The 25,038-nt window shown below is 39.1% G+C and overlaps 1 protein-coding gene and 1 long non-coding RNA gene across 3 annotated transcripts; both read left to right on the top strand.

The window, feature by feature from the left end:
• Positions 1 to 1,105: 1,105 nt before the first annotated feature.
• Positions 1,106 to 23,849, top strand: LOC117539873 (zinc phosphodiesterase ELAC protein 2-like). The gene is made up of 15 exons (XM_034206228.1): positions 1,106 to 1,344; positions 5,380 to 5,518; positions 6,622 to 6,707; positions 6,980 to 7,101; positions 7,234 to 7,330; positions 8,718 to 8,856; positions 15,543 to 15,579; positions 15,682 to 15,728; positions 16,884 to 16,897; positions 18,914 to 18,958; positions 19,927 to 20,026; positions 20,104 to 20,224; positions 21,462 to 21,540; positions 21,873 to 22,017; positions 23,453 to 23,849. The coding sequence occupies exons 1-15, from the start codon at positions 1,106 to 1,108 to the stop codon at positions 23,690 to 23,692; spliced, it is 1,650 nt and encodes a 549-aa protein (XP_034062119.1). The 3' UTR covers positions 23,693 to 23,849.
• LOC117539849 lies at positions 9,491 to 14,123 on the top strand. 2 transcript variants are annotated; one of them, XR_004568077.1, is made up of 5 exons: positions 9,491 to 9,533; positions 11,780 to 11,848; positions 12,571 to 12,679; positions 12,778 to 12,870; positions 13,186 to 14,123. It is a non-coding gene; the product is annotated as an uncharacterized LOC117539849 (long non-coding RNA). The 2 variants fall into 2 exon arrangements; XR_004568078.1 differs by lacking the exon at positions 9,491 to 9,533 and adding an exon at positions 11,385 to 11,692.
• Positions 23,850 to 25,038: the final 1,189 nt, after the last annotated feature.

Genomic DNA, 25,038 nt, shown 5'->3' with positions numbered 1-25,038 from the left:
GCTTTGTCGATTTCTTGTTTTTATTAGCTTTGGCATCTTTCTCAGCTACTTGTATCTTCAAAAGTCTTAGTTGTAGTGTTTTAATTTCTTCGTTATTTCCCCACTTTGTTGCCTGGTATTTCATATCGTGGTGAATGAGATGTAGTCTCCATTCTTCAATGGGTTTAGCGACTAATCCCACCACGTCTCCCAGGCCTGCCTGCACTGATCGGGGAAGGGCTTTAATGACCGCATCCTTCCACAACATTACAACAGCCGGAGAAACGTCATGCCGTTCTCCAGTGTAGTCCTCCCACACTCCTTCACATCTCTTCAAGAAGGCATGCATTTCTTCCTCTGTGCCTTTCCTCAGGCTGTTGAGGGCATGTAAACTGCGTGTTGTCGGGTAGATGTGACGAATAGCAGCCCAATAATTCGACCTGATATTGTTGAATGAAGTTTCATCTGGGTCGTGCGTGCAATTGGCCTCGGAATCTACTGCTCTTGCCTCTAGTCTTCCTTCTATCCGTCCAAGCAGGGCTCTCATGTCTCCCAAGCACAGGTGGTCTTGGACAGTGTACTTCTCCAGATCATTCACCCACTTCTGACCTCCTTTCGTGAGTGGAGGTAGCTTTGACACTAATGCTTCCATGTCCCTGTGAGTCCATGATTGGTATTGAAATCCTCCTCTTCCAGCCGCTATCAATGGCATGGAGGTATGTGCACCGGTCTTGGTTCTTTTAGTTTTGGGGCATGTCCCAGGGTAATGTTGCTCGTTTTCATCGCTACTATTATTCTCAGGAGGAGATGCAAAACTGCGTTGTTGCTGTGACTGTTCATGGTATGGGGAGTGTCTACTGGTTTCAGACTGTGTACCGCCGTCGTCATCTTCATCTCCCCGTCCTTTGGAATAGTCAGGAGAGTAGTTTGTTCGGCGTGTTCTTTGAGTTCTTTGTTCTTCTCTCCTTTCTCTCCGTTGTCTATCTGCCATCATGTCCTGGAATCTTACATTGTCTTGTCGTCTCTCCGCCAGAAGTTGTTGGTATTTATCTTCCTCCCTTTGTCTTTCTGCAATAATGTCATTATGGGCTTCATCTGCCTTCCGTCTTTCTTCAATAATGTCATTATGGGCTTCATCTGCCCTCCGTCTTTCTTCAATAATGTCATTATGGGCTTCATCTGCCTTTCGTCTCTCTTCCATTCCTCTGATGAGTTCTGCTTCCATTCTTCTGTTGAGCTCCTCTTCCATTCTTCTGTCGAGTTCCTCCATTCTTCTGTCGAGTTCTTCCTCTCTTCTGCCGAGTTCTGCTTCCATTCTTCTGCTGAGTTCTTCCATTACTGGCAGATCTTCTGCTGCTACCACATGTAAGCTGTTTGTCAATGCCTGGCTGGTATATTTTAGATGGAGAATCAGACTTGCAACCATAACTTTTCTTTTTTCAGCTTTTTTCATAGCGTTTTTAGCAGGTCCATACCGAGGGGGTTGTCCGGCTTTGATCCATGCTTTTTCATGTTGTAGGTATTCAGCATTCTCATGTTCAACTACAGCTTTTCTATGGGCTTCCGTTGGTCCAGGTTGATCATCTGCTGGAATCAATCCTCTCGTTTGCCACTGCTTGAACAGTTCCTCTATTTGGTTCCATGTCTTCTGTCTTTTACTGGGAACTGTCCCAGCATCTGACCAGGTGTTTACTCTCGCCTTAATATCTGCAGTTGTGCCTGGTACTGTGAGTGCTCTTAACTTGGTGTCTTCTGGCGACATGTTTCTTAAGTACACGGATAATATTATTAAGTTATCAAAAATGAATTACTAATCCTCTGAATAGTACCTTTGTATTCTTTATAAAGATATCCTATGTCATCTGAACTTAACTTTAAAATCTGGTAAATTCTTCTTCTTTTTTTTTACAGAATTTGGAAAAATAAAATAAATTGTTGTAAAACTGAAATTGGAAAATCAAAAGACAAATTAAATTAAAATGTTGAAATGCACATTTTTTAAATCTGAATAAATAAATAAAAATGAACAGTGTATGGTTTTGAATTTGTAATATGAAAATTGGAATATGGTGCAAATCCAAATAAACCGTGTACAGTGTATACTCAAGTTTATGAAATTATGCAAATGCCATAAAATGTGTCAACTACAATACTTCAATTCAAAGAAACCACATCTGTGTGGTGAAGAATGTATTAACTGTAATACTTATTATGTCCGCTAGGGGAGCTGTTTTATTTTTAAACTCCTCTCAAATCTATCAATTAGTACTTCCGGTTCATAAACCTACTTCCTGTTTATTTCCCCAAAATAATAAAGTTCAAATGACTTTCTTTGAAAAGTATGAAAAACAAAACTCAATCTACTCTCAACGTTCATCTACACCATCCCTGTGTATTTAATCAGTAGTTACCGGTTGTATCTTTACTCAAACTATTTCACCATCTAGTAATGCTAACTGGCTAGCTAACTAGCTTAGCAGTATAGCATTAACCTCATGTGACTGGGGGAAGGGGAACAATGGGAACACTCAACATGTGCAGATTAAAACCACACTGCTTGACAATAACACAATCTTCATTTATCTTAGCTCTAAATTCTATAGATGCTGACCTTAAAAGCTGATCTCATACCAACCTTGTACACAATCGTTTCGGCTTAGAACATCGCACAAAAATATACGTTTCGGCTTAAAAACTCCACATCAAACATATAGACTAACATGAATGGACCCAGTCCAGTGTAAACCAGATAAAATCTAGTGCCTCCCCAAAAGGTCTTAATACTATGTAATATTCACATTAATCGGGCGGCACCGAAGATACAACAGAGATAAATAGAAACACTATATACAATCTCCACACCACTCGCAATCACCACGGAATTAAACAGGTAACTGTCTCACCTTTCGTTTAGGCCCAGCCAAAAACTCATTTTCTGCAGCCTAGTGTGATGCTAGTTAGCTTGCAGCCTTCCCCTCTCTTCGAGCTCTATCCTGCTTCAGGGTCCACCCAGGTAAGCCAAATGTTAGTGTATTCTAGAACCCTGAAGGCAGGAGAGACTGAAAAGAGTCAAGGGAAGCTTATAAAAGTTAACAGCATTTAATTACACAAAAGATGCGGTGGTGTACAAAATGAAATGTGCGAGTGGAGGCGCTCTCCTCATCCGACCGGTCAGTCCAGGTCAGCAGGTAGAAGAGGTCAATTATTGGCTTGCTCTTCCTGTTGTCATCTGAGGTCTTCTCCCAAGGCCGCCCCTCCCTACAGGCCAATCACGCAGGCTGCATGGGGCCCCGCCTTGCGCAGGGGGCCCCGTCCAGAGGGCCCCGCCCAGAGGGCCTCAGCTGCTGTGCGCAGTTCTCCACTCAGTTCTCCGCCCACCCCCCGCGAGAGTGAGAGGTGACAAGGGGAGCACATCTGTAACCCGACACCGTTGCAATGAATCGACATCTGACCAATCACGGCTTTGATACGGCCACTAGTGCAGGTGAAGAGATGTCGGCGAAAAGACAGTTTCAGTCCGGCGCAAGCAAGAGGGAAAAAAAAAAAACATAAAGAAACTAGAGCATCACTCGAAGGTGGGTTATTGTATGAGTCAAATGTACAACTTGCGAATGTTGTATAAGTCAAATTGCCAATTGCCATATTAAAACATCAGCTACAATTCACGACATGAAGAAGGCAGTCTCTGCATAGCATATAGGCTAATGGAGATGCAGTTATTTCCAGCATTCTTTATTTACCATTCATTCAAGTATGTTATGCCTTTTATCTGCTAATGTACAGGAAGAAGAGTGATACACTGTCTTTCTAGTTGGCTTACATAACAGTTAAAGTTTACAGCCTAAAAAACATTGAGCATTTTTTCCCCATTTATTCATTTTTATGTCAATTTGCACATTTCATGCATGCTCAGCCTCTCCCCTTAACTCCTGCAGTCATCATCATGTCAACCACAACCAGTGTTGGGACTACCTTTTGCGGTAACTAATAACGTTTCTAGTTACCTATTCCCATTCAGTAACGCCGTTATAGTTACTGTGATTTAAATGGGTGCGTTACTGCGTTACATTATGTTTCCTGTTATTTTTTTTGGAAATTCAGTTCCTAACGGACGCCAAAAAAGCCTGAGATTATGGAATTAAACCAATAAATAAAAGCAAGGATAATTGTGTGTTATTGGTGAGTAAATAACAGTGTGTTATTTTGAAAAGAATAACAAATTAGAAGGAACAAAAGATTTAAAAATACAGATTTCAGTATTCTGAGGCTCTGAGCCCCATTTATTTTCCTCACAGACGGCAACAAAAGTCCGAAATTATACGATTTAAAATAAAAGCAACAATTGTGGCTTGATATTGAGTAAGAACCTATGGTAAGAACATGTTTTTATGAACCACACAGCTTCCGGTCTTCCACGACCCGACCGGAGAAAAAGACGTGCTACAGGCACGAAACACATTACCAGTAGAAATACATTGCTTTTAAAATCGTGCTGTGCAACACGAAAAAAAGGGGAAAATCGTGTTGGTGAACACGAATCAATAGATACAAAATCGTGTTGGTGAACACGAAATGCCATGAGACTGTGTTGATGCTAACGCTTGCGCGAATGCTACTGCATTTTCTCATTGAGTTTAAACATCTCCACATGTCATCACATAAACACAATACATGCTACTAATCCTTACAGTGTAAGTGTAAGGCTCACACTTACACTTACATTCATTGCTTTCTGACGGACTTGACCCTTTTACTCTTCAGGTTGCATAGGGAAAATTAGTGGCAGTGTACTCATGGATGTCTACTGCCATGCTATTCAGTTCACGTTCTCCTACTTCCTGTACCCGGTTTCCTGTCTAACCTTCAGTACAAATGTTACAAAAATATAAATGTGCAAATATGAAACATACAGGTCAATATCACCTTGCTATTGGTAGCTGAACTGTCAATACCCCAAAACATATTATAAGATATAAATACCTAATTTTGAGTTATTTAGACACAATTAACACTTATATTTGCATAAGAATAGATCATATTTGTTAAGTGTTATTATGGGAGAATTACTATTCTTGTGCTACTAGGCCTACTGCCTTATTAGGCCCATACTGAGCAGCGCATATTAAGACCAAAACTCATGTACAACAACTTCCTTACTTGCAATAAATAAGCACTAATTAGAGGGTTATTGAGGAAAAACTCTCAACTAATGGCTTATTACTTGTAGAATATGGTCATGTAGAATAAGGCATTAATAAGTGTTTTATAATGACTACTAAAGAGCCAATATACTGCTAATATGCTAACAACTATAGAGTTGATGGTTAATTTGTGTACCTTAATATAAAGTGTTACTGGTATTTGTTATACCCCCCCTAACAGTTTCCTGTGTTTCTGCAGATTCCCCTCCACCACTGAATATCTGATCCTTAATGAACACAATTGCACGGTCCACAACGTTAGAAGTCACAAAATCCAAGCCCAGCTGAACATGATCCACCCGGAGATCTTTCCAGAGCTCAAGACTTTCAAAACAAAGGTATTTGGAATAACTGCTTTTCTATGTTTTACACCTTTTAATGAACTAAATATATTTGGGTTTTGGTAAAGAAATGATATACAAATATAAAGAATAAAACAATTATTGACATTTTTTTATGACATTGATTGGAAAAATAATTAGTATAGTAAGATTTATCCCTTTTAATGTTCTGTGGAACTGTTCCATAAAGCACAATTTGAGGAGCTTTATTTGATTTAAAACGTGTTGAACTAACCTGATGGAGCCATCTCTCCCCCTCGGTTTAGGTATGTTATTTGAAATAAGTCCACTAGATGTAGCTGTGTCTACGTATGAGTTTTTACGCTCTGAAAAAATGCTTTATTTGTCATTTTGGTAAAAGGGAGTGATGTCATTTGATAATTAAAGGAATGCGTGATTGCAGCTATAATACATATAAGTCACGGTGAAAATGATTTATATAAAATTATCACAAAATTATGATCTTTACTTCAGCAAAATCTGCTGTCATTTGACAAAAAACACTATAATATTTTTGGTTTGGAGTTTACCATTGTAAACAGTTCATTTAAAGTGAAGTTATGGAAATGGGTTTTTCAATGGCTGATGGAAATATTCTGAGAGTGGAGTGTTATTTTTTTGGCTCATATTATTAATAATACTAAATGTCACAAAGTTGCTGCGGTTAAATGAACATTGATAATAGGTTACATCTCGGCTGCTTCAATAGCTCTGCACTTAATTTGCATTAATGCATTTATTTGGTATAAACAAATGTATAAGAATAATGTTCTGCACATCAAACAATTGTAAACAATTAAAAAGTTATTTATGCTAACTGGATATTTTAAGTGCTCTTAGCAACAGCATTTATCAGCGTCTCTTTGTATCTGAGAGACAGGAAAATTATGTGGACTAGCATCAATAAAATAAACCGTGTTATGTATTGTCCTTCCCTGGTGTTGGCTCAATGAAAGTTTCACCACATAATTTACTGCAGTGGCTTTCTATAACTATATTCCCTATGGCTTTGAAAGCAGTCTTCACAAAGGGATAACTCAAGTATGGTCCATAAAAAGTAGTTTATAAGAAAACATGAAAAGCTTTGGTCTCATCCCCAGGAGGCCGAGGCAGCGCTGCACGTCTCCAGCGTCAGAGCCCAGTGTCTGCTCAAGTTCCAGCTCAGACCCGTAATGGGGTGGCAAAGGTCAGTCTGTCCTTCAATCCCCCCAATTTAGCCGACATTACTCTGCTGCCTTGTCACAGAAAACAATCTGGAATGGACCATTGCACTCGGCCGCTCTCTTCTTCTTTCTTCTTCACCTCGTCTTACAACTGTCAGTGTTTTCTCCTCGCTGTTTCTGTCAAGTTCTGTAGAGGCGCATCAAGGTCAGGAAGAATCCCCTGCCAGTGTTGTTGCAGGCAGTGGTGTGTGTCTTCTTCTTCCTCCTCCTCCTCACTCTGTTTCTCATTCGTTAGAGACGCCATCCCTTCCTGCAACACGGAGGAGTTTGTGAAAGAGGCGTCGGAGGTCCCAAACTTTCTGGAGGAAGTGGACAAGTGCAGGGAGATTTGCTCCACTGCCGCTGCTCATTGTTCTGGTGAGTTCTCCTCTCTAAAAGCCCAGAAGGGATGTTTCTTACTTCAAAGCCTGACAAACTGTTTCCTACTTTTTAAGTGGATGGTCTTGGCGGAAAAAAAGAGTTTAATCGTGTATCTTTTTCTATCTGCAGGGCAAAGAGAGAAATCCTTCGAGGTGGTTTTCTTGGGCACAGGATCCGCTCTTCCGATGAAGATCAGAAACGTCAGTGGCACTTTAGTGAATATCAGGTATTGATCACAGGTTATAAAATAATGTACTTTTATTATTTGAACTTGGATTGCACCTGCAAATCATCCCATTATGTCCAACCTTTCATCCGGCACACAAACATCCACTTGGCCCTGACTAAAGCTATAACACGCTTCATAGGATTATTTCAGAGAAATTGCATAAAATGATGGTCATTTTAGCTTATGTTACATTACATGTTACTTGTTAGACGCTTTAATCCAAAGCGACTTACTGACTTCAATACTGTGGACAATCCCCACAGGAGCAATTTGGGGTGAAGTGTCTTGCCCAGGGACACAATGACATGCTGACTGCAGTGGGACTCGAACTTACCCCCTGATTCAAAATTCAGCGCATTATTCCACTGAGCCACAGCCTCAGCCTACCATCAATACAAAGTTACATTACATTACATTGCATTGAGCTGACGCTTTTATCCAAAGCGACTTACAATAAGTGCATTCGACCAAGAAGATACAAACTTGAAGAAAACAGAATCATATAAGTACATCAGGTTTCATAGAGCCAAAACATTTCAAGTGCTTCTCAACTAGCTTTAGATAAGCCAGTCCTTTATTAGTATATACGTGCTTTGTTAGAAATTCTATGTTAGTAATTATATCGCTCGAAGTGGAGTCGAAAGAGAAGTGTTTTCAGTCTGCGCTGGAAGATGTGTAGCTTTCTGCTGTCCTGATTTCAATGGGGAGCTCATTCCACCATTTTGGAGCCAGGATAGCAAACCGACGTGTTATGTGCACAGTTTATTATTTCCTTCCTTTGGTGTGAACATTTCCTCAATGAGAAAATGACAAAAAATGTCCTTCAACAACCTTTCTTTCCACGACTAAGACGAGACCATGAAAAAGAAAAGACCAAAACAACGTTTTAAAATAAACTATATCACTTTATTTTCACAACCTCCCTTCTCTCTTTCTCACAAACACACACCTATCAGCTTGAGTCTCAGTCCTCAGTCTTAATGTAGCAGCAGTGAAAACTCAGTAGTGCTTTGTGTCGCTTCTGTTTTTCATGATAATGGTTCTGCATATGTGGATTTTTCAAACTTGTAAAAAAGTGGCCTTTTCACAAAGGAAAGGCGTACACTTTGACTGTACACACCTAAAAAGTTAGTTTCCCCTGTCCACATTGCAACACTATTCCACTCACTCCATTTTCTGAGACATAACAGAGGCCACGAAAAGCTATGCTTACAGAAATAGTGCTGTAGGTAGGGATAAGGCCTTAAAGGTGATGCAATGTAATGAATTTTGATTTGTTTTTTATTCAAGCTTTGAATACAAAAATGATACAATTTCCGTTGCTGGAGTAACTCCACAATGGCAGTTAAAACAAACCCTGTCCTCATGTCCTCTCTCTGTGTAGCCCGAGTCAGTCCCTGATGCTGGACTGTGGGGAGGGGACCTTCGGGCAGCTCTGCAGACACTACGGAGACGCCGTGGACCAAGCTATGTCCACGATCTCCACCGTCTTCATCTCACACCTGCACGCCGACCACCACACGGTAAGCAGCTGCACGTTAATACATGTCAGAAGGGATGATCTTAAACTGAGCCGCGTCAAAATGACAAGAGGTTCAGGCAGATCCTGCGCCTGTTGTTGTTTGTTCCAGGTACATATAAAAACTGAACGCTGCATGTTTAGTTTTGACTCAGAAAGCAGACCCGTTCCACACTGAAAAAAGGGGAAAGTGGGGTTGTTCAATTTGCAAATATGCAGACACATAATATGACACATAATTTATTCATGTTTCTCATCGAAACATGAATCAATCATGTAGAACTATTTTAATCTTGAGGGTGTACGTTCTATAAATCTCAATCATGTTAGGAAATAAGAAAAAAGTTATGTTTATCTCTGTAACTCCGCCCACTGAGCACATACGTCGCAGCTTGCTCTGCAGCCGATTACTCAGCTTCTAATTATTATTTACAAATATTTTATTCACAAATTAATATGGTCGGACTCAAACACGTACTTTAATAGTTTCGTAATTGAACCTGAACAATATGGCACTTTAATGGACAAGATGTAAAGCAGAAAAAAATTGCTAAATATATTTATTTTTAAAAATGTGAAGCTTTTTCTTTTTTAAACAAAGGAGGGGGGGAGGGGTTCTACCATATTTTCTTCCCGCATCGGAGGAGTAAGCTGGTTCTGTTCCGAGGAGATCTCTACAAGGTAAAAGTTATTACAAGTTATTTAATGTCATCAAATGCTCGTCATAGTTACAGGTTATCACAAGACGCATTGTTTGCAAAAAGCTGAGTTCACATTTGCTGTTACAAAGAGCAACGTAAATACAGCTGTCAATTTGTAAACATTGTCATTCACTGGTGTTAGCTAGGATAAAGCCATGAAAATCATAAGGTGAGTTTATATTGATTGACTTGTGTTTAGCGTGTTTTTATAGTCTGAGTATTTGTAGAGCGTAAGTCCGGCAGTTGCTTGATTTACAATATTTAAAACTATGAACCTTGCCCAAAGTTATGCACATTAAACCGAGCTCAGTGGGGAGGGGGGAGTCATAGCCGATGGATGAGCTTGCGGCATGTTTGCATGTCTATACGTCTTGTTTTAAATGATTGTTTCATGTCTGCTGTCAGGCGGTGTAGAACCTTACTGCGTCGGTCCGGCTCTGCATGTCTACTCTTGTGCCGACCTTTAAGGGCGCTGATGCAGGTTGTAGGCCTATCTTACGTTAAGCGACCATCTTTACCCATTTAAGGTGTTGATTGTTAAAGATACAATATTGTCTGTGGGACCGCAGTGTTTTCCCTAAAAAACTGTGTTTATGTCTCTGCTTTGATCCGCTCTGTGTTCATGTAAATACCGTAAATACACACAGATCAAAACAGAGACACAATATTGTGTGTGGGGGTGTGTCCCGGAAAGCGACACTTGATACTGGAAAGTGGAGGATATTAATGATTGTGTTACATTTTAGCAGCGGTGCACATACCATGAATATGGGGAACATACCGGACAGATCTTAAAGTAAGGGTTACGATCCACCCGCTGTGAAATGAACTTATCTTCTATATTTGCCGTACACTTGTGTTTACGGAAGTTGAGATGTTTCTCGGTTGTGATTGGTGTCGAGCGGTGCGCGCTGCTGCAGTGCAGGGTTGCGTTCCGATAATCCAAAAATCAGCTCCTAAATTCTAACCCTATCTCCTATTCCTTGACCTCTGAGTGAAACGTCACGGGGTTAAGGGATAGTGGATAGGAGAATTCAAAAGGATTTAGGAGAAGAGACTGCGGTACTTTAGAGAATCCGAATGCACTTTCACTATCTGACGTGTTTATGATGAGCCAGCGGACGTCATGAATGTGCGTCTGCTGCTGTGGGGAAACTATGGAAACTACAGTTTTCTATAGCGGACTACAACATGGATGTTTAATAAGAACGAGGGACTACTGTAAACTCATCTAGAGACTCTGCACCGTGCTCTGATGCTGTTGCTTTGCTTTATGAACGTGGACAACAGAGAAACATATTCTTCATGACCAAAGTTGGAATTGAAATAAAAAAGGAAAGTGAAACTTATGCTCGTCACCCTCTCCCTCCGGTCCACATTAATACAAATGATCCCAATACGTATGATTGTATGAAAATATCTTAAAATCAATACAAATGTATTTATTATAAACGTTAGTCCTTAACATCTATCAGTGTGTATATCACCATTCAAACATCTTTTAAAAGTTGAACAAACTCCACACAGCTCAGTGAGATGTTGACTTTATTTGATCATTTCAGTAAAAACTAACGTTCATATTTCTCTTTTTGATTATAATACTGATGAACGTTCAAAACAAAGCACTTTGGCAACTTACCACATACGTTTTAAAATGCTTAATAAGCACCGTAATTTTCATGATATCATTTCTCCCATTATCGTTTGTGTCCGTGAACGGCCGACTGTTGAGTGACGGCAAATGCTGCGGCTGCAATGCATTGTGGGGCAGCAGTTTTTTTCTCCTCTTCTTTCGGCTAGGGAGGTCCAGTGGTTCCTAAGCTAAAGGAGGTTATAAAGGAAGTTTGAAACCTCCTTTCCTTTCATTTGGAGAATTGGAACGGCACTTATCATGGCTGCCACTGACGTACTTCCGGGTCATTTCACTCCGTTAGGAAGGTTCCTAAGCTAAATTGACTATTGGACTGGGCCCCAGGTCTCCATTGAAACCAATGGAAATGAGCTCGCAACGTTGATGTGTATGGCTCCGTACAAAGTTGTACTCATTGCATTAGTATAGGCTACTGTAGCTTTTTACACTGGAGGCGCCCATCTCGGCCGAAGTCGGTTCATATTAACCTAAAGGTACATCATTAAATGGTAAATGTCGCCTTTAAGGAGCAGAACATTTTTGTTTTATTTGTGTGTGAATATTGAAATAATTTCAAATGTGTTTTTCTGTGATAGGTAATTGGTGTGGAGAAGATTGACCTCAGCCTTGCTTTGAACATTGTTCCAAAGGCTCTGTAGTAAATGGTGAGTATTCAAATGTTTTGTGTGATTTACTTGACTAATTTAAACTTGATATTTAACTAACTGAAAACTGGTATTAGTCTGACAATTTCTGAATATTTATTCATAACATTTACATACTGCAAACATTGCAGGGATATACACATTTTCTGATTTATTAGGCAAAAGTTATTCAGAAAGTGAGAGGCAAAAGCCAAACATTCTGCGATAAAGCCTCCTTTACAAAAGTGATAATGTTTTGTTTGTTGAAATGGCTATAAGGGTGTTTCTTATATGTAGTCTTATATTACAGTAATACTTATTTGAAGTCGCTTTGGAAAAAAACGTAAATGAAATGTAATGTAGTCTAACCTGGTTGTTCGTACTTGATATACAAAGTTATTCTCACTATGGAGCCAAAACAGGAGTAATGTGGTCCCTTTTCCGTGCTCTGGTCAATACATTTTGAATCAGCTGAAGCGACTTGACTGACTTTTTGGTACACCCTGATAATAAAGAGTTACAATAAGCTAGCCTTGAAGTAACAAATGCATGGACTAGTTTCTCTGCAGCGTTTTGAGGCAAGATATGCCTGGTATGTGGTTTTGTAAATACATTTAGCACACAACTACAATCATAACATCATTAGAAAATGAAATTATTTGATGATTTTTATGACTGTGATATTTTGTTTTCTTTGATAAATGCAGAGTTTAAGCATATAACAACCCTGCCCCTCTAATCAGATGTCTCTCTCAGCTGGATATGCTATATGACAAACTTCTGAAGATTTTGGAGAAGAGAGGAGGACAGATAGGCCAGCGTCTGAACTGTATTATGTCAAACATGACTCAAGTAAGAATTCATTTTAAGGAAATTATACATTGAGTCAATAGTGTACACATTTCATTGAGCAAAACAGATTCTTTATTTTCTTATTCCCCTTCACTTAGGTTGATGATGTCGATTTAGGCCGGGATTGTCTTCTCAAGGGGCTGTGTGTGCACCTCAATTAGGACCCAGAAGATCTGCTGAGAGAGTTTGTGGTCAGTAGAAGTAATATTTGACCTTTTGATTTTTTTTTGGGCTTTAAAATATGTATTTATTGAAACACCACATAGTATATAGCCTAAAGTATGTGAACATCCCTGTTTTTTGTTTAATAGCCAGACTACACTGAAAAGCTAGAGGGCTTTTAATTTAAAACGGATAAAGGAAATGAACCTGAATGTCTGACCTGATTTTTTTATCAGGTCAGACAGGAGTATATCAGATAACAAGGAGGCTTAAAAGTACAGAAATCTGACAAAATGTATTTGTTAGATCTCACTCTGTTCCTTTTGTGACTGTGCACTCTGCAGGCAGAAGATGAAGACGTCATTCTGCGGTCCATTGAGGGGATAGTGGGACTTTATGTTGTCAAACACAATTCCACCATGAGACCAGAGGACAGATGAGACCAGAGGACAGATTGTCCTGGAAGGCCAACAGGTAATAACTGATGTGGACAACATCGCATTAGCTGCTACCATGTTATTTGGACTAATGTCTGCAATGAACCTGAACTACCCCCCTAAACTGAAGTGCACGTTCGAAGTGCTCCAGCAAATGTTAATGGAGCTAGATGGCAACATGCTCTCCAAGAAAGCCCAAGCTTTTAAAAACAAACTATTTGAGTGAGCTGTTGCCATGGACCATTGTGCACTTTTACAGCATTTATACTGGACTTTCATCGATACAACTGTCTTGCACTTCCTTTGTTCATGCTTTTTGATGTATTGATTTGCATGTTTCAGAAATGTGTGTTTTTCCTGGGGTCATGTGTTTTCAGAATGTACCATTTGTCATGTGTTTCAGAATGTACTAACTTCAAAATGTCAGTGCTTGTTTTTATTTGTAATACTTCCATGTACTTTTCAAAAGCAATGCCATTGCTTTTTTGTATTAAAGTGCCCTTTCATATTAGCAGGTTACTATTTAAATAATGGATTTGCAAGAACATTTCCTTTTTTCGGCTAGGCGTTGACATTTTCTGTTAATTGTTTACTATGAATGAGTTACAAAAATAAGCCTTTCTTTGCCATTTGGCCCAATAAACCTTTATTTTGGTCGGGAGAATAGTTTCCTTTAAGCTTCCTTGCTGTGTTCTAACACAATAATGTATATGTACATGCATTACAAACATTTTCTATTTATTCTATTTCTTTATTTTGAATGTATTTGTTAATTCTCCTGGGGCTGCATGATGGAAAAACCAAAAGCTCATCTGGATGGGTGGTGGTTGTTAATATTGTTTTATTTTTTGAGAAAAATACATGAATGTTGTTCAAAGAAATGTGTTTGTCTTTATTGACTATTTGTTTTAAAATGTTATGATAAATGCTGTAGATATAAGAGATTAGGATGGATCCTGTAGAAGAATGTACGACATGCCTCTATTCACATGAAATAAATAATATTATGTACCCCTTGAGCACTAGGTAGATTAAAAAACTATAGCATGTAGTTTAAACAAAACATTAATGTGGCTTTAACAGGTACAAATTAAATATACTGAGTATATTAAAAGCCTAAAATGAACATTAAAAAGTCATGTTGGTTAAACATAGGGTAAATGAATATACCTATATTAAAGGAAATATTCACATTAACATAACAATTTCATGTTTCTTTGACATAACATAGTTGTGTGTCTTTAAAGGTGGGGTAGGTAAGTTTCAGAAACCGGCTCGAGATACACTTTTTGTTATATTCCATGGAATGCTCTTAACATCCCGATAGCAATGAATATTTTAAGTGCTTTGACAAAAAATCCATACAAAAATGTCATCTGTGGAAGCCGTAATACTGTAAAAAGTACAACCAATCCGTTTAGCCGGCCCGGCTAAACGGATTGCCGCCCTGTCTGTCAGCCTTCCATCTTGTTTCACGCACAAATGTATCTCGTGCCCTCATTGGGCGTGCCGTCATTGGGCGTGCATTGCAGCAGTACTTCCATGACTCGCCAGCAACAGGCGGCCACTTTCACCAGTCTGCTGACGTCATGTGCGCGTTCATGTGTGTTGGAGGAGGTGCTCTGTAAGGAAGTCTGAAGGAAGGGGCGGATTCTTTTCGGCTGTGTACTTTCAAATTGTAGTGCACTCGAGCCGGTTTCTGAAACTTACCTACCCCACCTTTAACATAATGGAATAGTTTTGAGTACACAAGATTTTAATATATGCAACCGATGTCCATGTTTTTTATTACTTAAGTCCAACAGACTTTTTACGGTGAAGCTTAAATAAATAAATCCTGTTGCTTTAACAGGTACAAGTTAAATATACTGAGCATATTAAAAGCCTAAAATGAACATTAAAAAGTCATGTTGGTTAAACATAGGGTAAATGAATATACCTATATTAAAGGAAATATTCACATTAACATAACAATTTCATGTTTCTTTGACATATCATAGTTGTGTGTCTTTAACATAATGGAATAGTTTTGAGTACACACGTTTTTAATATGTGCAACCGATGTCCATATTAAAATCATGTAAATCCAACAGCCTTTTTTTTTCAGTGCAGACTCTTGACTTGTTCTTGTTTTATGTGATGGTCTGTCCCGTTCTTTTATAACCTCAGGGACCAAGTTGGAAATCTGTGTTTGCACTTCTACATCTTATCCCTTGGATTTGATATCCATATATAAAATCAGTCAATCATCTCTTTCCTCTTAGGGGCTGCTAATGTTGCTGTATCAGAGGGAAAGACCTTGTATGTAAAGGAAAAAAACGCAATGAGTCCTAAAACATGGTTTATTTTTGGTCATTTAATGTTTTAGAATAACTTGAAACGATGTTTGTGTGTTTCAGACAGCGCTGGGGAAGCCGTTCACCCACGTGTTCCTGGTGGCCCCGCTGCAACCAGTACCACCAGTACTCAAGTTGTAAAAAAAAATCAGGGGGGATGGTGGATTTTATCATATGGGGACATAATTTGTGCTGATAACCCGCCGAGGGTGGGAGACCTACCAGCATAAAGATAATTATTATACTCCTAAAACAACATGCATGTTATGGATGTTCAGATACTCCTTTCATTGCTCTTGACCAAGTCACCTCAGAATTAGAGTAGAATAACATTTAGGGTCAAATGCAGAGGACAATTAGGGCAAAATATTTGTTTCACTTTAATTTAAAGGGGAGGGGGAATACACAAATGTGGTTATAATGAAGTATATGGTACAAATCTTGTAGGTTAACAGTCCCTCATTTATTATTCAGATGGATCAACTGATTATACTAATAATAAAGTCAAAATAGTTTTTAGAATATTTAATTATAGTGTATTTTTTCAAAAAAGCAGTTACTGGTATACGATCAAAACTGGTATCTAAAGGGTTACATTTGTATCGTAATTAATTAAATCATTATGTAAATTCTTCATGAAAATTTTTAGGAACAGGGCATTAAGTGCAAATTGAAATTGTTTACGAAATATGAAAATATATTAAAAGATTATACAGATAATACAAAATAGGACCAATGTTGTCAATGGCTGCCTACTCCACTCTCCCCCATCTCATAGAAGTTTCCAAAGATGTTCATAATCATGCTTTTTGGTCTCAATTTTTCTGGCTCTTGCTTTCGGATTGTTAGCTAAGCAATGGCTTTGAAGCCAAGTCTTGACATAATACCTATGGTCTGAACTTGTTCAGTGGAGGGCCAACACACTTGATGAAAAGCAATTGGCTGACATGCTTTTTACCTCCAGGGAGCTTCTAGTTGTGGTTAAAATGTTCATCTGACTAAACCCACGTTCACACTCAGCCAGGGTCGGCGTCATGGGGGGTCATTCGCGGGCCATGCCCCCCCAAATGAGTCACTGTGCCCCCCCACGGGTGGGCAAGCCTTGCCACTTTAAAAAAAAAAATCATATAAGTGAAAACGTTTCCACTAAAGGTTTTTTGTGTGAAATACATCAGAAATAAATAATACAAATATAAAACACAGCCTGACTCACTGCTGCTCTCTGATTGGTGTGTTGCTTGACCAATGACCCCCGACTTTTGTTTTGTTATCATTACATGGCTGTGTGTTTTGATGAAAGCCCCGTGGCGATCTGTTCATCTGTTACACTGATTATACAGTAAAGCCATCGAAAATAATATGATATACAGTACAGTACAAGTAGCCTACTTCTGGGTCTCTGTGTTTCATTCAAGCTCGGCTCTGTGTGTGTGGCACGATCGCATTTTGTGAGTGCGCGAGCGGTAATGTGGAATGTTGTTGTTAGCATCTGGTTAGCTAGCTATGCTAATGGATATAAAGAGCTGTTTCTACACCAAGGTGGAGGAGAGTCCTCTCCTGTCAGACTGTGAGGATCGTATAACCTCAGCTCAGTGAGGTAAGGACTCTCTCAGTGTTTAGATAGTTAACTTTAGTGTAAGTTATCTCAGTGGGTCAAACGGTTTGGTCACCATTTATGTAAACAAGTATTTGCGAGGAACACATTTATATGTACATTAGCCTATAGTTATTAAAAAAATAAGAGAATAAATGAAAAACGGGTATGAAATACTATAGGACAGTAACACAAGAATACAGTTTAAAGGGGAGTGATTAGTAAAATATCCATAAAGAAAAAGTAAATCTGTGTACAGTTCTGTTTCATATGGGTGCTGAAAGATGTAGGCTATCCATAGATCTCTTCATTTAGCTCTCAAAGTGCTCCAGATTGATGCATTTAACTTCAATATTTAAAAAATAATCTTCCCGGGGGAGCATACCCCCAGACCCTCCTAGAGGAGGTTAGGTCCACCCCCACCTAAAACATGTTCACATGGATAGGATACTAAATACATTTGCACACTTTTTATATGGTGGCCTATGTCCATATGTTTCTGTTTTGGTGGTCGTGCAACAATCAATTACATTATTACATTACATTACATTGCATTTAACTGACGCTTTTATCCAAAGCGACTTACAATAAGTGCGTTCGACCAACAAAATACAAACTTGAAGAAAACAGAATCATATAAGTACATCAGGTTTCATAGAGCAAAAACATTTCAAGTGCTACTCAACTGGCTTTAGATAAGCCAGCCCTTTATTAGTATATAAGTGCTTTGTTAATAGTTCTATCGCTCAAAGTGGAGTCGAAAGAGATGAGTTTTCAGTCTGCGCCGGAAGGTGTGTAAGCTATCTGCTGTCCTGATGTCAAAGGGGAGCTCATTCCACCATTTTGGAGCCAGGATAGCAAACCCACGTGTTTTTGCTGATGGGAACTTGGGTCCCCTTCGCAGCAAGGGTGCAGGTCATAGGTGCGCTATACAATAGCACTACACCCCTGCAATGTGTATGAAAGACAATAGACTTTACAGCATGTTTTTTTAAATTGAAGTTGCGTTGGTGTTTGTGTGTTGGTTGTTGACGGCAGTGTGTGCCCCCCCTTGGTAAATGATTTCCCCCCCATTTGATTTGTTCTAGAGCCGACCCTGCTGACTCAGCTGTGGAGATGACCAGAGTGTTCACTGCTTGAAGGAGGGGTTTCAGCTCTTCTGGTGCTGGTGGTATCATTTCATCAACAGTTTTGAGTCTTACCCGCTAGCTAACATGAGAGAAAAACGTAGCTAAACTCCAAACTAAGTTGTTATTGCTGCTTATGTCCATAGATTCCACCTTTGCTGACTAAAGTAGTGAGTAATGACTAAGATTACTGATTCTTGACTTACCTGAAATGTTATTTTTAGTATTTTTAAATATGAAGTCCCTCAGATCGCGTTGTCCTCCTGGTTGCTTGGCCATTGTGATGACCGTTACCTGCGCTTCTGGCATCGATCAAACAGGCGCATCACGGCGCTCTGGCGCCCGCTAGGGCACTCGCATAGTATAGCGTCAGTGACTTGGTAAAAATGTCATTGCGTGTGTGCCCATAGTATTTTACTCAAAAAGCGCAAAATTAATGTTGAAATAGCAGTAATACCAGTGCCACGTTCATTGATAAAATTACATAAGGGATGGAAAGGGGGGGATGGCAGTTTTAGAAGGGGGATGATTTTGACCGTTTTTATTTCAGGGGGGATGCCATCCCCCCTCAACTCGAGTACTGAGTACCACGACTACTGCCAGGAGATCCTGCACCACATCAAGTATGTGCACACAAAGACTCCAAATATAACAATATAAACTTGACCTTTTTATGTTTCGAGACCATGGATGTGTGTGTCGGCAACATTTAGTTTGGTCTCTGGTTTTTTCATTGTTCTTTTTTTCTTTATTCTACTATTTCAATAATTAAACAATTTATACATCCAACAAACAAACTAAATTAGTAGAAGTGGGAGGGCAGAAAGCATAGCTTATACAGAGGTAGCCCTCCCGTTAGTCATCCAGTTGCAGGATAAAGAAAAAAGATAAATCAGTCATTTCCTTTCTCATCCTATTTTTATATAAACTATGATAATTAAGATAATTCTGATAATAGTTAGTATTATTATTATTATTATTATTATTATCATATGACGTGTGAAAAAGTTATATCCAGTTACATGGCAATATTGGATATTTAAAAACTGTTTATTTGCTGGATAAACTAAGGACTGACTAGTTATTTTATCTACAGTTTCTCAATGGAAGGTTGTGAAATATATATGTTTTATTATGTACACATGTGAGTATTACAGCCGCACTGCCAGCATGGCTTTAGGTTGGTGTTTTGTTTTTATTCTCATGAACTGAATAGTTAGAAAGGCTAACTGATTAAACTAAAATAAATCTCTGAAAGACTTTTGGAACCTTATAAGCATGGAAGGAGCTGCCTTCTCCCTGTCATGTATTGATAGGGAAGATACGTTTATGGGGTAGAATAAGATCATTTCTGGATTCAAATCATCACGGCTGCTTTCCTTTGTAATATGATATGATGTTCACTCAATATTGATGCCCTGGGTAAGTATCTTGAGTTTATATAGATATAAAGAAAGGAATTTAAAGAAATAATTCAAGTTTATTTATGTTCTGCGAAAACCATATACTGATGCATGTTCCTGTTTCTGTGGTTTAAGTAGAAACACGTGTATGAAATGAATCACTACAACCCCTCTGTTTCTTGTTTCAGCCTCATCCCGAACACATATCTGTGTGCCGGTGCTGAGATTCCCAAGCAGAGGGTAAAGTCGTTCATCCAAGCGCTGCTGAGGAAGAACGATCTGGATAACGTGTGTTACCGCTGCATTTTCCAATATAAAAAGCGGCCCAGTTTATTTGAAATATACTCATGTTTTGTGTTTCTCAGTTCCAGACATGCACAGTGCATCACTGTAAGAACTCCTTCGCCTGCAGCTTCACACACACATCAGGCTGGAAGCTGGCCTTCTCCGGCGACACCATGCCCTGCAACGCCTTCGTGCAGACCGGTCAGTGACACTCAGAGAAACGACTGCACGAGGGGGGAAATATGCCATAATGTTGTAAAATTGTTGGATAAATAGACATAAATCAAAGGGGCCTTATTATGCTCTTTGGGGTTCCCCCTTTCCTGTAGTGTGTCCTATCTCTGTGTTCCCTCCAGAGGGAGTTTCTCTCCCACACACTTCAACCCCCCACTCCCCCCCCCCTGCCTGAAACGCCTCCATTGGACTCCTTAGTTTACTTCCGTAACATAGTGACATCACTACATAACACTCGTGCTTCTATTGGCTAGCTCTAAACACATTGAACATGGTAGGCTAAGGGGCGGGACATCTCTAAACGGCTGACCAATCACATTAGAGCCGGCCAGCTAACCAATCAGAGCAGACTGGGCTCTGGTTTCAGACAGAGGGTGAAAAGAGGTGCTGCAGCACAGGCAGTATGAGAAAAATAAATATCTTTTTGAATATTAAAGAATCGAGACATGTCACAGTAGAGGCACAAAATACAAATATGAACCTGAAAATGAGGATTATAGGGCCCCTTTCAAGTGTCCTTGGATCTGCTACTTTTACTATAATGCCCTTATACAACAAATTGCTTGTTAAAAAACTCCTTTCTTTAAACTAATTAAAGAAAGTGCAAAATAATAAAAAAAAATTCAAATAAATAAAAAGGCAAATCACAAAACCAATATGAACACACAAAAAAGTTAGAGACCGCAACATAAGTAGACAAGAGTCCAAACCCAACATTTCCTAAGTTTTGAACTTACAGCCCAAAAATGTAAGGGCACGACCACATAACATGGCCATATGTCCTACAGCTATAATGATGTATGATATTAAAGTTTCACTCAGGCTCCTATGGTATGTAAGAGCAAATTGAGCATATGCTTTCAATATCCCAGTGATATAAGGTTATCTAGCTGAAGCTTGACTACACGGGTTGGGTCTGAATAATTTATCAGATATTTCTTAATGCTTTCGATCACTCTCGCAGCTGGCAGCCTCCCTAATGGCTCCCGCGGGATCCTTCTTAATTGACTCTTCTTAAATTGCTTGACTGGATTCCGTCCAAGCAAAGCCTCCGATACGTCCCACGCCTGTTCATTACAGACGGCTCGGCAAACAGGGCGCGCCCATGTCTTGATTAGGCCCGACTACCTGATTGATTTCCTGCGGGACAGGAAGTTCTTCTCTGTGATGCAGGCCCTCTGATTGGTTTGTTTTGATTTTGCAGGAAAGGATGCAACCTTGCTGATCCACGAGGCAACGCTGGAAGACGGGATGGAGGAGGAGGCCGTGGATAAAAAACATAGGTGAGAGAAATAAAGTGTCACAAACTGCCTCTGCAGGGCTTTAATGGTGTTTTTGTAAATGAATAAAAAGGCAGTTAGTCAGGCAACATAATAAAAGCACCTAGTTGACTCAGTTTTGAGTGCAATGTCAAACTTCTCCACTTTCCACAGAAATTGACATTGATTTTTGCACCGGTTATAGTGCCAGAGTGAGAGTCTGTCTTCACAAAAATGTCTTTATGTCCGATAGAAAAGCAATATTCCCATGGTCAGTTTCCCCCTGCAGCTCTTTAGTTTCAGCTTCAGTGAGGAGACAGTACATCTCTGACTCTCTGCTCCATGTTCTCTGACAGCACCACCTCCCAGGCCATCGGCATCGGCATGAGGATGAACGCCGAGTTCATCATGCTGAACCACTTCAGCCAGCGCTACGCCAAGATCCCTCTCTTCAGCGAGGACTTCGACGACAGGGTGGGGATCTCCTTCGACCACATGAGGGTACGTGTTACTGTACAACACCATGGTGTTCATTATAATCATTATAGTCATGCACACGAGGCAGCGTTTCCCCTTTGTGTGTGGAAGAGGAGCAGTTATTTTGGATTGTATTTAAAAACAAAAATATTTAAACATTCAATTTCACATTCTTTTTGAAACCTTATTGCTAATAATACAATACAATACTAAGGGGCTTTGTTGGCATGACCACATTTGAAACATAGTATTGTCAAGGCATTCCGCACAAGGGGTTATAATGTTAACTGCTAATATATGTGTACAAAAAGCCAAAGCAAAAACTCCCCACAACAATGGAACAATTTGAAATAATAAAGTAGCACAATATATTTTTTACTCCTTTACGTCTTATTTTTTTGTATTTTGTATTTAATTATTTGTTTGTTATTATAGTTGCAACTAATCACAATGATGGCAGGACACACCCTGCATGTTTTATCTTAGTTAAGCCCGGATTGGATGTCTCTCATCTATGCTTTGTGTCTTTAAAAAAAAAAAACCATGACAGCCATCTACTGCACTGAATCACACATTCATTTCAGAGTTGAGAAGTGTTTTTCTGGTCCAAATTATTGCACCTGAATGCATCATTTTAATAGCATTTAGACAAAGTTTTCTGTTGTTTATATTCAACAGAGGTACAGTATCTTCGTATTGTAATACAAAACAGATTCTCTCTGTTGAACAAGTATCAAAAACGTTTTAAACCGGTATCCAAAGGGGAGATTCCCATTCTTGTTTTTTCTGATCTAAAATCAGGAAAGTTTTAAACATTAATAAGTTTAAATATGCAAACACAAGTTCTGAGTTGTATTATCCTCAATCTAAGAACACAAATAAATACAATATATGAAATACTGTGGGAGCACTTTTCCATTCTCTCTGGCTTCACAATTATACCTCCATAAATATGTTCCTTGAGTGAATCATCGCTTATCAGTCGACATAAATAAATACCTTGTAGAATACACAAGCATTAATACAAAACATCCACAATAATATACAGTGTTTGTTTAAACAGTTGAATGTATATTCTAACTAAAACATTTGCACACAGCCAGTTTATTTGTATAGCACCACTGCCAAACTAAGTCAGAAAATGTCAAACAAGATATGACGCGATAAACGGTCAATTAGACAATAATACACTGTGGCCCATAGCAATGACGGTACGGTAAGAGCTATGCTACAGTAGTAGTGCTACATATGATGTATAACAAGAAACGTTTTGAGCCTCGATTTAAGAATTTCACACAATAAATCGTCTGCAGACAGTTTGCTTGCACTCCTGAGCTTTATATTGTTTTCTTCCACTGCTGAGTCCCCGTCCTCAAGTACATGAAGATGCTTTCCTTTGTTAAAAGCCACTGGAGTTATATTTCACCCCATTTACTTGATCCACTTTATTTTTGTTTAGATGCGCTTTGAGGACTTTAAAATCCTTCCCAGGCTCATCCCAGCTCTGAAAACCCTCTTTGCCGAGGACATCGGTGAGATGGAGGAGAGGAGAGAGAGGAGGGAGCTGAGAAACCTGAGAGAAAGCAGCTCCGAGGCGTCCAGCGAGCAGAAGATGGCCGACGAGGGCCGAGGTGCCAAAAGAGACCAGGAGGAGGCAGCGCCGCGCAGCGTGGAGACCAAGAGGCTGAAGACCGTCTGAGGCTGAGGGATCAACTAACACTTTCCCTGAGAGAACTCTTGAGTTTTTTTATTTAAATCAATTTGAGTTTTTGTGTGCTTGTGTGGTTTGAATCTAGAAAAATTGTGTATATTTCCTGCAATGCAGTGTATAAAGCTAAGCTACAAATATAGTTTTTGTTTTTTATTTAATGAAATAAAGTGATACCACACAATCTGTAGTTTTCTACAATTATGTCTTGGTCACCAGTGTCAGAGAAAACAAATGACACGAGCTGCCATGTAAAACATTACAAAATATATTATATTTTAGGCCAAAAAAACGTTACGATACAGTTTAGTTTACTATAAGATAGCTTATGACGTTTTGTTCGGACTTGCCCCCTTGGGATGGACTGTAATGTCTTCAGTCATCCCTTCTCTTCCTACATAGCATCATAATCAAGTTGAAAATGTAAGTCTTACAATTTATTTTCTTTTTAAGGTTATTTAACCTGGACCAGATTACTTTGTAAGAGGATGAGCAGTGTAACAGATGTATAAAGGGCATCCATCGTCCCTGTTAGGCTTTTAGATTCAGGTTTGAACAGCTGAACAAACAATGGATTCAGGATAAATCATATTTACATTTAAAATTCCCATCAGACTTGAATGTGTTTTGTGTTTTCTGCTGATTAGCAAATGTTAACAAGTTAAACTAATCTGGTGATCATGATCATTTGCTGCATACCAAATTGCACTTTCTTTTTTGTTTACTTTGAACACAAACTGCATCTGCCTTTACAACAGTATTTATGTTGCACACAGTATGCATACAGACGGGGCGTAATACTTTTTCATAGCATACCACCTCATTCTCAAATATCTGCAGCAATGGGGTTTATGGGTTGGATTTACTTAAAAATAATGATTTTATTTTACAAATTGCACAGATATAATTGCATATTGACAATAAGCATTACAGTGCAAAATATGTAAGGGCAAACAAACATGCGAGAGATATAAAATAAGCTAGATAGAAGGCTGGCATGCATACTGCAAAATGTGACCAGAAGCTTAGAACAGGTGGTAACTATGGTATGGTGGATATTGGATATACACCTATCGAACCTGCTAAAAGTTGGCATATTAGCATGCAGACGTTTACATTTAGTCTATTAAATGTAGCCTGCGTTGATGGAACATCACTTGGACTGACAGATTTTCATTTCAAGTATTCATTAGTTACTTCGAACTGAGCTAAAAAAGAAAATGTCAGACACTCACACACTCAGGTCCAGGTGGTATTGTATTGCTGATAATAATTGTAAAACTTTTAATAGTGTTTTTCATAACAAAGTTACATAGAGCTTTACAAGATAAAATGTA

The sequence above is a fragment of the Gymnodraco acuticeps genome, unplaced genomic scaffold (genome assembly GCF_902827175.1).
Source record: "Gymnodraco acuticeps unplaced genomic scaffold, fGymAcu1.1, whole genome shotgun sequence".
Classification (NCBI taxonomy): Eukaryota; Metazoa; Chordata; class Actinopteri; order Perciformes; family Bathydraconidae; genus Gymnodraco; species Gymnodraco acuticeps.
Note: the sequence above shows the minus strand (reverse complement) of the source record. Positions and strands in the feature narration are given on the sequence as shown.

What these genes read in the sequence shown, in the direction of transcription:
- LOC117539873 (XM_034206228.1), top strand. Translation starts at nt 1,106, where the DNA reads ATGGGCTTCATCTGCCCTCCGTCTTTCTTCAATAATGTCATTATGGGC. An exon ending in ATCTTCTGCTGCTACCACAT is followed by an intron (nt 1,345 to 5,379) that starts GTAAGCTGTTTG and finishes GTGTTTCTGCAG; the next exon opens with ATTCCCCTCCACCACTGAAT. An exon ending in GGCACTTTAGTGAATATCAG is followed by an intron (nt 7,331 to 8,717) that starts GTATTGATCACA and finishes CTCTCTGTGTAG; the next exon opens with CCCGAGTCAGTCCCTGATGC.